This window comes from Coenobita brevimanus, chromosome 20 (genome assembly GCF_032717465.1).
Source record: "Coenobita brevimanus isolate Jiangsu-jjx chromosome 20, ASM3271746v2, whole genome shotgun sequence".
NCBI lineage: Eukaryota > Metazoa > Arthropoda > Malacostraca > Decapoda > Coenobitidae > Coenobita > Coenobita brevimanus.
The window spans coordinates 8,795,567-8,809,660 of record NC_136973.1 but is presented as its reverse complement, the minus strand read 5'-3'; the positions used below and the strand labels follow the sequence as shown (position 1 = coordinate 8,809,660).

General features: G+C 42.3%; 1 protein-coding gene and 1 non-coding gene across 3 annotated transcripts in view; one reads left to right on the top strand and one right to left on the bottom strand.

Moving 5' to 3' along the window:
* The window catches only part of LOC145391974 (TATA box-binding protein-like 1), a 128,504-nt gene that overhangs the window by 70,152 nt on the left and 44,258 nt on the right, over positions 1-14,094 (bottom strand). For both annotated transcript variants that reach the window (XM_080266486.1, XM_080266485.1), the window contains one exon: positions 9,839-9,957. In XM_080266486.1, coding sequence (XP_080122612.1) covers positions 9,839-9,957 — 119 coding nt within the window. The remainder of the gene's footprint in view (positions 1-9,838; positions 9,958-14,094) is intronic.
* LOC145391995 (5S ribosomal RNA) lies at positions 11,439-11,557 on the top strand. Its single transcript, XR_013895936.1, has one exon. It is a non-coding gene; the product is annotated as a 5S ribosomal RNA (ribosomal RNA).

The following is a 14,094-nucleotide window of genomic DNA, read 5'->3' as shown; positions in this document are numbered from 1 at the left end:
GATGAGGTATGTACAATACAGAGGGGCACATAAGAAGGGTTTGGTAGCCTAGCCCTGTAACTTGAGAATCCATGGAATGACTGACAAACATATGTGCTATGCAAGTTAGTATGCTTGTAAGATCTAGTTTGCAGTCTGATGGTCTGAACAATTTGTGAACTATTTCACTGAACATGCTGCTGAAAATTCTTCCACTTCATACTTGCTCTTTTCATGCTTTTGGAGTCTGTCTCATTTCATTTATAGGTGAGCATAAGGGTGAAGAAGACTGATGGATGATAATGATAACTGATGGATGATGGTTAATGGATGGCCAGTGATGGATGATGACCGACGGATGATGGACGACAATGACGATTGATTGACTGACTGCTGCTGCTGCTGCTGCTGCTGCTGATGATGATGATGATGGACTGACTGACTGATGATAATGATAATGATGATGATGATGACTATATGTGAATTAATCTAGCTATTGCAATTATTGAAAATGCAAATATCAGGACTGCTTGGAGGGATAACTATGAAAGATGGCTGAATGTATATTTTGACTAAAGACAGATAGGCCATAGCTTGAAAATGCAGTACCAGTTCAGGGTCAGTCCCCTTTGATTCAGTGTGGCAGTGTGAAGAAAGCAGTGCTGTACAGTAGATACAGTGAAGAATGGCAAGACAGATGGTACCGGTAATTGTTGATTAGTCAATGGCATGTTGAAAGCTTCCAACAATACTGATGTTAGGATGATTGCAGTACCAACTTAATCACAATAACTGTGAGGAGGAACTGACAAGGGTGACTGTGAATGCTGACAAGGGGAAGGGAGTGCTTGGCTATCTGCATAACTGGGAAATTATACATTCCCTTTAAGAGGCAGTTCTTCCATGCATGAAGGGAGATCAAGGATGGGCTTTCATGCTGTGGATACTGATGGAGTGCATTAGCCTTGCTGCCCTCCTACACTTTCTCAGATACCTGGTTGTCTAGCAAGTTAAGGCAATTCCACTGGATGTGACTCTTAGTAGTCTGCTTCCTAAGGGTGGCTGGGAATTACTGCTAACAAAATACTTCTCGGGAATGAGCAAATAGTCACTCCTTCAAATGCAATGAGTGGCCAAGCCCTCAGCCTCTACAGTACACATCATGATGGAGCAATACCAGTACTGGATGGGAAGAATTACATCTTTATACATCTGGAGAAGGTATCTGAGAGGGTGTTTAGAGTGGCCATTATATGAATAATGAGAGGATGGACTAAAACAGTGGCTTGAGCCGGTGGTCATGAGATGTGTGATTCAGGAACATGTAACAGAATGGGTGGAGTAAAAGAAAGAGATTACAGTAGGGGTGGGTGTGCAGAGGTCTTCCACAAATATCTCCATTTCTTTTTGTGACTAAAGAGTCATGGTAAGGTTTCATGCCTGGGCAGCCACGTACTGTATGTTGCCAATATGTTGTATGGCACTAAATGCTGAAAGTAAAAAGCACTGAGGAGAAACTTACAAGGTGGATAGATGGTATGCAATCTATAAGTTTAAGAGTAAACATGGGTATGACAAAATTTTCCATTAGTGGGATGACAGGCTCACTGATGAGTGCTCAGTGGCCCTATGCCATACACAGGAACAGGAAGGATGATGGTAGTAGAGTGGTGCCATATGAAAGGGTGTTGGTAATACTGTCTTGCTATATGCAAGGATGTTGGTAGTACAGGGGTGTTACATGCAAGGATGTTGGTAGTACTGTCATGCTATATGCAAGGATGCTGGTAGTCCAGTGGTGCTATATCCAAGGATGTTGGTAGTCCAGTGGCGCTATATGCAAGAATGTTGATATTACAGTGGTGCCATATGCAACAGTGTTGGTAGTGCAGTGGTGACATATGCAAGGGTGTTGGTATTACTGTGGTGCCATATGCAAGGGTGTCCATTGCCTAAACAGAAATGTGTTGGTACTACCTTCACATGGTGTTTCAGGATACTGGGTGTGTAAGATGTAATGGTGTGAAAAGCAGCCTGCAAAGTATTACCAATTATTAGTGCACAAGAAGCTAAAACACACTGTGTGGTGCAGGCAGGGCTGGAGGAGAGTGATGTAGATATGGTTCCCTTGTGTGGTTATGAGTTACACTACTTGGGAATGCAATCAGTGCAGGTTGTGATGGTGCAGTAGATGGAAGTTTTGAGAGCTATTAGCTTGGATAATAATGAAATCTCACCGCATGAAAGGAAAACTTTATGGTCATACACAAGGAGAGTGATGCTGTATGATGGCAACACAGAACGTAAATGAGGAACAAGTTCAAAGATCCAAGGACAGTAAAATGAGAATGATGACATGGGTGTCATGGCACACCCATGGAATGAACAATTCATGCACATCGAGGATACAGAGCACAGTTTGTGTTACTGAAGTGATGTGCACAGGTAAGGCTGAAGTGTTCATGACAAGTGGGGGGAATGTGTGAGTAACCTGAATGTGGAGGACAGCCCTTGTGGACAAACATGAAAAAACATAATGAGGCCCTTAGAAAGAACCTATAGATTAGGGGGCTTGGCCACAATGCTGCAGGGGACTCTACAGCTTCAAAAACAACCATCATGGGAACCATATAAGCATAAAACATAGCTTTAAAAAAAGTATGCATGTACTATGGGTCACAAAAGTATCGGTGCACAAGGGTTCAATGCCTACTGAAAACATTCGAAGAACTGCTGACAGGCTACCATACATTGCCAACATCTCAGTGTGTATGAATAATGTCTGTTATATAAACATAACATCTACTATTGAGACAGGCTTGTCCTGAGGGAACCACAACTTGCACAGGATAAGCAATATCAGTGTTGCAACAAACAGCATCTTTATTGTGTCCAGATGTTTTGACATATTGAACTATGCCATCTTCAGTGGCTCTAAAAAGATATGAAATGACCTGTAAGGTAAATAAAATACTAAAAGAACTATTTGAGCTTGAGCTCATTAAAAAAAAAAAAAAAAAAAAAAAAAAAAAAAAAAACATGTTAAATTACAGGGGGGTCTTAATTACACTATCTATCTATCTATTGCCAGACACCTTAATCCCATATGGGGTGGCCACAAACAAATCGCCTCCATGTCGCCCTATCCTCCACCACTTCACTGCCCTGCTCCCAACTCACACCCCCCTCTCTCATATACCTCTCCACTCCATCCCTCCATCTCATCCTTGGCCTCCCCCTCCCCTTCTCCCCTCTCCACCTCACTCACATACACTCTCCTCAACAGTTTCTCACTCTCCATCCTCTCCACATGGCTAAACCACCTCGTTGTGTTTCTCATAACGCTTCCTATCACATCCACGTCCACACCACAATGCTCCTTCACATCCTCACTTGTAAATCTGTCTCTCCATGTGACTCCATAGGCTCAAGTAACTCATTTCCACAGCTCTCACTCTTGACCTGTGACCCTCCAACAACGTCCAAGCTTCACTACCATATGTGAAGAGTTGGTATCACAATACTGTCATGTATTAATTTTTTCACTTCCATGTTCACTTCCTTGTTTCTTATCACTGATTTCAAAGAACAAGCAACCTTTCTTCCTTGCTGTACCCTTTCAAGCACTTCATCCTCTAAACTTCCATCCTTACTCATCACACTACCCAAGTACATAAACATATTCACATTTTCCATTTCCTCATCATCCAACCTCACTGCACATTCACTGACTTCACCTCTCTTGAAGTCCATAACGTTACTCTTCCCTACATTCACCTTTAGATTCCGTTTCTTACACATTCTCCCAAACTCATCCACCAAGCCTTGCAGCTCCCCTTCGTCTTCACTTAACAACACAGTATCATCTGCAAACAACAGTACAGGGAGTTTCCAAACACTGCCCTCTCTCATTAGGGCCACTCCAACATCCACTGCCCTACCTTTCATCTCTTTTATAACCAAACCCATGTACAGATTGAACAACCATGGAAACATGACACATCCCTGTTTCAACCCAACCTTCAAATAGAAAAACTCACTCAGTTCACTATCCACACGCACTGCAGCCTTAGCACCCTCATACATATTCTTCACAGCATTCAACAACTTCCCATCTACTCCATATATTCTAAATACTTACAATCCTTGTCTATTCACCCTGTCATATGCTTTCTCCAAATCCATGAAGGCCGCATACAATTTCTTTCCCTTCTCTAGAAACTTTTCCACTAAAGATCTAAGAATGAATATCTGATCTACACAACCTCTTCCCTTCCTAAAACTTCCCTGTTCTTCTCCAACTAATTCCTCTGTTATTTCCCTAACTCTGTAAGTAAGTATCCTACCATATACTTTTCCTATTACACTAAGAAGACGAATGCCCCTATGATTACCACACACTTCTTTTTCCCCTTTTCCTTTGTACAAGGGAATAATTATACCTGGCTTCCAATCCTCCGGGACTCTACCTTCCTCCCAGGCCAATCTGCACATCTTCCACATCCATTCTACTACTATCTCTCCCCCATGCTTCAGCATTTCACCACACACTCCGTCAATTCCTGGGGCTTTCCCCATTTTGACTTTCATTACTCCTTCCACAACTTCCATCTTACTGATTTCTTCCTGTCTTCTCACCTCCCTCCTTCTCCCAGCCATTCCCCAGCCACTTATACTCACATTACTTTCATTCTCTATGTTCAACAATTCCTTAAAGTGTTCTCTCCATCTGCTCACTTTTTCTCCCCTCTCCACTAGTAATCTACCATTTTCATCTTTCACTCCCCTACTAACTTCACTGCCACCCTGTCTAACTCTCCTTACCTCTTTCCAGAACATTTTCTTTCAGTCCCTCCACTTTACACGCAAATTCCTTCCAAATTCCTCATCTGCTCTCTTCTTACTCTCTCTTACTAATCTTTTCACCTCTCTCTTCCTTTCTACATATAACTCTCTCCTCCGTCTCTCAACTTCTTCCACGCCCCCATTTTCCATCCATTCATTATATGCTTTCTTCTTTTTCTAACACAGCTTGTCTCACCTCTTCATAACACCATGCTGTTCCTTGCACTGCCTTTCATCTTCTCTTCACCCCACACACCACCTCACATGCTGCACATATTTCTTTTGGGTATATCTTGCACACACCTTCCACGTCCCCCATCTGCTCCAATTCATATTTGCCCAACCATTCCTCCACTTCTCTCTTATATCCTGCCTTTTTCTCATCCTCTTGTAACCTTTCCACTCTCCTTGTAACTACTCCGGAATCTCGTCTTTTCCTTCTTCTATTTCTCCATTTTACTTGGACCTTGATTCTGACCACAACTTGGTGGTGGTCAGAAAGTCCACTCCCCCAAACTCTATATGCTTTTGCATCCATTACACACCTTCACATCCTTCAATCCACACACACATAATCAATCATAGCCTTCCTTTCATTCAGTTCACCACCCATCCTTGTCATCACCTGCCATGTATACCTGTGGATCATTTTGTGCCTGAAGCTCTTCCTTCAGCCTGTGGGTGACTCTACACTGAGTGAAAAGCCAAATGGTGTCCTGTACACCAGGAAACCATTTTCTACGCTGGGTGGTAACCATATAACCAAATTTTGGCGCCTGGTGGTTTAGTGGGTAATTATTGTGCTCCAATCGGATTGAGCCGGTGAAGGTTTATATCCAAGGTGTGGTTGGGGTTGATTGCTCATCTAATACCACTCAGGGATGAGTGAGGCTGGTCACTCTCATCTTAAATGTCGGGAGCAAATGCCTAGCCCCGGGCTCCCATGTTCCTCATGGGGCAATGTAGGATTCGATGATGGATGGATGAAGAAGGTATTGGTTGTCACCAACCCCCTCCTGGCACAAATGTCCACTAAAGCGCTGCCATTCTCATCTATCTCAGCAGGCACACCCACTCACCAACTACTCCATCCACCTTCAAAAGCCCTACTTTACCATTCATATCACCGATCAAAAACACTCTCTCATCCTTTCAAACTTTTCCATGCACACTTCCACATTGTCCAGAACTCTTCTCTCACTCTGCTTGCACGATTTTGCATTGGCACGTACACGCCACAGCATATTTAACGGAACAGCAGACTGACAGTTGTTTAGGGCCAGTTTTTGTTTATACATATGGATTCTAGTATCCTCAGTTTCTTACTGTCATATGTGTCTATGATACTGAAGTTTTTGGAATCAACAGAAGTATTACAATGATATGAATGCTCCCTTACCTCTGAGTGAGGAGGGTTGCTGACAGGGAGACCTGACCTACTTGACTGACCTCCATGCTCGTCGAGTAGGTCAGGTCTCCCTGTGAGCAACCCTCCTCACTCAGTGGTAAAGGAACATTCATATCACTAAAATAGTTCTGCTGATTTCAAAAACTTCTGTATCATAGATACATGTGACAATAAGAATCTGAGAATACTAGAATCCATATATAAACAAAAACTGGCCCTAAACAACTGTCAAGTCTGCTGTCCCTTTAAATATATTGTGTAATTAAGACCCCCCTGTAAGTTAACATGTTTTTTTGTTTCTTTATTTGTATGATGAGCTCAAGCTCAAATAGTTATTTTAGGATTTTAATCATCTTACAGGCCATTTCATATCTTTTTGGATCCAATGAAGATGACCTAGTTCAATATGTCGAAACGTTTGAACACAATAAAGATGCTGTTTCCTGCAACACTGATACTGTTTAACATTTGCTATATGTTTGCAAGAGGATACTGCTAGCTAGCAATATATGACACCTCCCGACATCAGGGCTGCCAACATATGGTGGGTCGGACATTAATATTTCAGTGGCCTTTGTTCTGTGATCCAAAATGTTTCACGCATATTGTGCGCCAATACTTTTGTGACCCATAGTACAAGGTCTGTCCAAAATGAACCGAACTTTTTTAAGTAACGCACCAACTAGCATCCGTATCACGATCACAATAGGAGTGCTGTGTAGTGGTGACTTTAAGCTTTAGTCTTACACTAGCCATGTCACTCTGTTATCGAGGTACACACACTTGAGTGAATGTGTGTTTAGTGCACTTGGTGATTCTTCAACAATGGAATATCTTGAAGAGCAATGTGTCTGCATGAAATTCTGTTAAGGGATCTTTGTCGGCAGCATGTTAGGAGTGTAATGCTGCGTGGTGGTGAGACCTGGGCAGTAGAGGAAGAGGATAGTCACACGCTCAAACATACAGAAATGACTGTGATTAGGTGGATGTGCAGTGCGTCCTTGAATGCAAGGCCTGGGGGGATAGGTTTCTGATGGATAAGTTAAGAGAAAGGATGGAACTGGAGTGTATTGATGCTGTGATGAGAGGTAGACTGAGATGGTTTGGGTATGTGAAGAGGATGGGGGATTACAGTTGGGTACAGAAAGTGAGATGTGTCAATGCTGGGAGTACGGTTCCAAGAGGCAGGCCTTTTACCTGGGATGAGATCATAAGGGTGTGACCTCAGGGATAAGGAACACAATAGGGAGGCTGCCAGAGATCAAGCAGTATGGAGCGCTGCCATTAGGTGATGAGGCTGACGAATGCAAGCATGTTGACGGCTTTGCAGACGAAACAAAACAAAAAACAATTCTAAAAAAAGCCATAACAAGGGATGAAACATGGGTGTATGGTTACAAGGTCAAAACAAAAAGGCAACCATCACAGTGGGTTGGAAAATCGTCACTACAACCAAAACACGCATGTCAGAGTCACTCAAATGTGAAGGTGCTGCTGATCGTCTATTTTTACTGGAAGGGCATCATTCATCATGAGTTTGTTCCATGTGGCCAGACAGTGAACAGAGTTTTACTTGAACATCCTAAAGTGTCTGAGGGCGGCAGCGTGAAGGAACAAGCCTGAGGCATGGATAAACAAAGCCTGGATGCTGCACCATGACAATGCACCTGCTCACGCATCGTTCCTTATCAGTGACTTTTGGCCGAAACACGAGACATCAGCTGTCCCCCACCCATCATACTCTCCATATTTGGCCCCTGTGGACTTTTTTATGTTCCCAAAGTTCAAATCCACCCAGAGGGATCACCAATTTCAGACAACAAAAGAGATAGTACAAAATTCACCAAATGCACTAAACACAGTCAAGCATGTGTGCCTCAATGAAGTGACACGGCGTGATGCAGCTAGTGTTAGACTACAGCTCAAAGTTGCCGCTACACAGTGCTTCCATCACGATTATAATATGGCTGCCAGTTGGTGGGCTGTTTAAAAAGTTCTGTTTGTTTCTGGACATACGTCATATACAGCATATGTGTGAATGTTGACTGATAAGTTATAGTTTACTGTCAAAGGGACGGTTAACAGCTTTCTTACTTGAAAGCTACTGTACAGCCTCTCAACTCTCATACATAATGCACAGTCTGTGTACCATGTCTAAATGTATGAGATTTCCAAGACAATTTGCTACAGCTGGACACTATGACAGACCACATAAAACAAACGGCAGTGCTAGATGTAGCCCAGTTGCTGTATATGGTAAATAGCCCATCTGAGTTGGGTCATTCACAAGAAAAGTTGGTGATAGGTAGTGGTGACCATCAACCACTCACTTGATGTACTGTTGCCTACTTCTTCCTTTTATCATTCTTTTTCAGTCTGTCCTCTTCTCTCTTACTTCTCCCTTTCCATCCTGTCTATTTTCATTACTCCATTCACTATTCTGGATGGTAACCACATAACCAAACAATGGGATATCATGAAGCCTGCTACATATAGAGCCCCTTCTAACTGGGTGGTGAGATGCCAATCCACAGTCCATCCGCGAACCAAACCTGCACACTTTTCCCACTCTCGTTGTGGCAAGGTGCTGACACCTACAAGGAAACATAGGTTTACTGCACAGGATGAGCCTACAGGAGTGGCTGCTTGCCTCTGAGTAATGGGGCTGCTTAGACAGAGACCAGGATTGATCAACACCAGGAAAGGCTGTAAGCTTGTACAAAGCAATTGCATGTGGCACTGCAGATTCCCAATATAAATTGCCTACTTTGTTCACAGGCCCACTGTTCTCTGGGAGCAAAGTGGAAATACTTAGCCCACAGAAAAAAAATGGCATGCAACAAGGAGCAAGGTTGCCGATGCAGTCTCAAGCTCACCTTGACATAGGCACTGTCAAAGATCTTTTATTGAGATTATGCTGAAGGTTTATCTGTGCAGGGAAAGTGAAGGCAGGAGATGAGTAAGTGTACTGTGGTGTAAGCGGGCTGCATTAGAGTGGCATACCGTACTGCTCGTGAGGTGCAGAGGTGCTGGAGAGAGGCATCTTCATGCAGCTGAACGGATATTGCCATGTGCAGAGCTGCTATCCCTGTCCCCCTGAAATGTTGATGGTGAACTGCAGAAGGGGCAACTTCAGCCTGCAATTCACCAGGTCCACGTCCTCATGAGCCTGGCACCATAACGGCAACAACAACCAGTACAGTAATTTGTCCTGACAGTAGACCCATTGACCACAGGTAAGCAACTGACTTCTGCCAAGCTGTCTCACAGGCACACCGTACAGTGCACACACCTTGCTGGGATTTGGCACCCCCTTGTGACAGACAAAACACCAGGTCAGACCAGAGTCATTCAAATGGCAACATGCAGTGATATATGAAAAGGTTTGGCTCCCAGATGGATGCTGCAGCTGCACCACCCACCGAGCACAATGCAACCACATGTAGCTAGGTTCCTTGTCAGCGTCAGGTGCTGAAGTAAATACCGGTATGTAAAGTACAGCAACCCCACTGCAACTAAGACCATAGTGCTAATCTGAGGGCAAAGATACAGATGTGATTTATGATTATCCTAGCTTAAAATCCGCTATCGGTTTCAAACACTTACCTTTTCTTCATCTTCTATCACCTTTCCTGCTTCCATATTTGTTGATTCCTGACCTTGTTCACCCATCTGTGGTTGTTCAATTATGGCTTTTGTGCTGTCACCACATGCAGGGGCAGTATCTGAAAAACAATTACAATAATATTAATATCAATATGGCATGAAGTTAAATACACTCGACCCTTGAATTCCTGTAGCTCTATTTCCCGGATTTCTGATTTCCCGGACACGGGCTTAGGCCAGACAATATTATCAAATGCCGGACAAATGCTCATACAAGTCCGAGATTCTCACAAAATTCCGGCCATTATTCTCCCATATAAAACTATAAGCAGTCTGCTGCACAACACAGTATAATTTTAGCAAGGTTTTGACTTGATAACGGCCATTTGTAACACACACAACAAGATATTTTCATACATGAAATGCATCTTGGCCATCAACCCGCTTCACCCCACCAGTTCATTCTAACTCGTGGCAATATCCTATTTGTCTCTTACCTTTCTCAAATGCCACTATAAATAGTTTATTGCATAACAATAAAATTTAAAGAAGGCTTGGGCACAATAAAATTCACGTAATAATAAAAAAAAAATAAAAAAAAAATCTTACGGTCAAAGTCAATGGGATCCATTCCTACTCAGCTCACCCGACTCGGTGTGACTAAATACCGAATCAGCACTTTTCACTGGAAAATATTTAAATTTTTTTCGCCACAGTGGCTCATACACACCTAATTATCTGATATCTGCTAAAAAAAAAATTGTACTTAATGTAACTTAATAAAAAAAATTAGGTTTCAGAGCTAAAATGCGCCAATGTTACCAGATGACATGTAGAGGTGTATGGTATGTAGGAGGGTATGTAGGAGGACTGCTGGGCCTTGGGAGCAGGCTGTGAAGCCTATGCCCAGAGTCGGATACATTAAAAAAAAAAAAAAAAAAAAAAAAAAAAAAAAAAATCCCTTTGCAGATTGTCAGCATGCCTTGACAGACTTCTATTTTGCATAAATATTTATTGAGTATAAAAAATGTACAGTATCTGCTGCAAAGGGATATCTATACAAAACAAAAGTCTGTCAAGGTGAGTTGTTAGGCTAGAGGAAAAGCACTTCTGCTAACTTTAAGAAATTTTTGCTGTGAATCCTGATTTTCTATTAATAATTAAGCACAAATTTTTTACTGAATTTCAAATAATTAGGTGTGCATACCTCTATGGTGATAAAAGAGTAAAATATTTTCCAATTACAGTAAGACCTCACTATAATGAACTAATTGGGGCCCATGCCATTTCGAAAAATGCGAAATTCCGCTAAAAGCGACATTCGGACTTCCCCCTGCTAAACCGGACTTTTTCCAATATATTAGACATTAGTCCGGATCGTATGAATGGTTTTTATACTGTTTTGGCTACCACTGCAGTACTGTACTGTGTTATAACTTCACTACAGCAGTCAAATGGTATAATATACATAATAATACTGTACTGTACACTAATAAACATGTCATTTATTTAACTTATTGTGGTGAACATAGCTGAAATGGTCAGGCTGTTCGGACTGCTTCTGGCTTTATCAGACTTTTTCCGATATATAGGAATTTAGTCCGGTAGCCATGCCACGTTGAGTACACCGCTTCCCGTCCGATCAGCGAAGTTAAGCAACGTTGGGTCTGGTTAGTACTTGGATGGGTGACCACCTGGGAACACCAGATGCTGTTGGCATCCCTACGTGTCAAGTGGGGTTGGTGGAGGATTAGTGCCCCTCCCTGTAAAACAATTAACTCTAAGCCCTTGACCACCCCGTTTGGGATACATGGCGTCTGGCAATGGATGGATGGATAGTCCGGTAGCTCCTCAAGTCCGATAAAAGCGAATTCCAGTCTGTTGAAGTCTGTTATATCTAGGTTTTACTGTAAAATTGCCAATTTAGTCCAAGATCAAGATCACATTCAATGACTGCGTGTTTGTATCTTGGTCAGCTGATGAGTGGTCGGCCAATGTTAGCAGATATTTGCCCTTCAGATTGTCAGCATGCCTTGACAGACTTCTATTTTGCATAAATATTATGAGTGCAAAAAAAAAAAATGTATCTGCATTGTGAATCAATAATTATTACAAAACAGAAGTCCGTCTAGGCGATTTGTTAGGCTAGAGGCAAAACACTTCTGCTAACTTTAAGAAATTTTTGCTGTGAATCCTGATTTTCTATTAATAATTAAATTAGGTACAATTTTTTACTGAATTTCAAATAATTAGGTGTGCATACCTATATGGTGATAAAGTTTTCCAATTAAAATTGCTGATTTGGTCCAAGATCGAGATCACATTAGATGATTGCATGTTTGTATCTCAGTCAGCTGATCAGTGGGTGGCTCACCTTGTGGTGTTCCATTCCTCGTTAATTTTCCTCTATTTCCTCAGCTTTCTGATCTTCTTCTATCATACCCTCCACTTTCTCGTCAACAATTGTCTAAACAACCATTATTAGCGTTGCAGCTAGCAAAATAACGCTATTGTGTCAGTTATTATTATTGTTATTGTGTCAGTGTTGTTATTTTATGTACTGTTTATGTTAGTTATGTTGGTATAGGTAGTCTACATTCCTGAATGCTCTAGAATATCGGAATAATTGGTGGACAATATTGGAGAATTCGGACAAAGTATGGTATTAGTCCGAGGAATGGTATGTGGGGTCGGACTTTTGCGATTCCCGGACTTTTGGGGTTCCTGGACTGGTTGCTCCCCCTTTTAGTTCGGGAAATAGAGGGTTGAGTGTACACTAAATACTGCAAAATAACATTTTTGATGTATTTTAAACTAGATAGTAAGTGAATTACTTCTCCTTTGACATCATCATCCTGGCACTTTTTCCCTCCTAGAGATGGGGAGACACAGGATCCAGAAACAAAGAAACAAAACACAGCTAAAAGCAAAGAAATAATACAGGAAAGATAGAAAAAGATAATGCACTGAATAAGTATAGGAATGAGTTACATATGGAGGGAGACAAAGTGTAAGTAATGCAGCATGGATGATGAAGAAAGACCAGCTAAGTCAGGGAAGTGAAATGACGAGAACTGAACAGCTAAAGGAGGACTGGGCGACTGGGGAAGGAAGAAGGCAGCTGCAGAGTGCTCTTACCAACTATGAGTTGGCAGTAGCAAGTATTATTTACCAACAACAAATAGACAGTAGCTGAGTGCTCTTTACCAACTAAAAACAAGCAGTAGCTGAATACCCTTTACCAACTTTAAATACGCAATACCTGAGCGCTCTTTACCAGCTACAAACAGGCAGTAGCTAAGTGCTCTTTACCAGATACAAACAGGCAGTAGCTGAGTATCATATAAATACTATAAATACATGGTAGCTGAGTGCTCTTTACTGACTATATACAGGCAGTAGCTGTGTACTAAATGCCAACTATAAATAGGCAGTAGCTGAATGCTCTATACCGACCCATTAACCCCTAAAACGCGGATCGTCGCGTTTGCGACGCTCGGCCAAAAGGACAGGACGGCGGGTCGTTGCGTTTGCGATTTTAGTAAATTTTGAATAACCGCGGGCAAGCAGGCTCCAGCTGGTATTGTCTATCAGTACCACCACCCTCTAGCTACAACTAGCATACTTTACCTTTGTACTACTGACCTCAGTTGTTGCCAAATATCGCGTTTTCCCCCCATCCCCCCCCCCACCACGGCCCGGCCAGCCTGGCTGTGATACATGGCAGTGCTCTGAGCGCTCAGAACTGTAAATCTGCGATCTCCTCTCACAAGCAGTTTATGCTACTAGGAAACGCTTGTTTCCCCAGTTGTAACACTAGCTTTTTTTCTCACGGTTTGCCTCTGTTTAGCGTCAGTTTACTGCAGGCTTTCAAAGTGAGATTATGGCGAGTTCTAGCTCTTCCCAGTCAGTGCAAGCGGCCGACAGGAACGAGAATAAAGTGGCGGACGTAAGGCAGAATAAAAAGCGCGCCGTGGTGATTTTTGGGAAGTAATATGATTGAAAATAATGTAGTATACATGTTTTTAGCTGTGAAAATGGAAATGTTTGTTGAGTGACGGGAAGACCACCGCCACAGTGCATGTCGGCCATACGCTCCGTTGATTTTAGCCTTATTTTCAGTGCTTATTGTACAATTACGGATTCCTAACTACCTTTACGTTGTAGTATAAAGTTTACTGTGACAGAATGAGGCTGTGGTAGAGGGGAAACCGGGTTGCTGGAGGTGTGAAAGTGAAGATTTGGTTACCCAACTT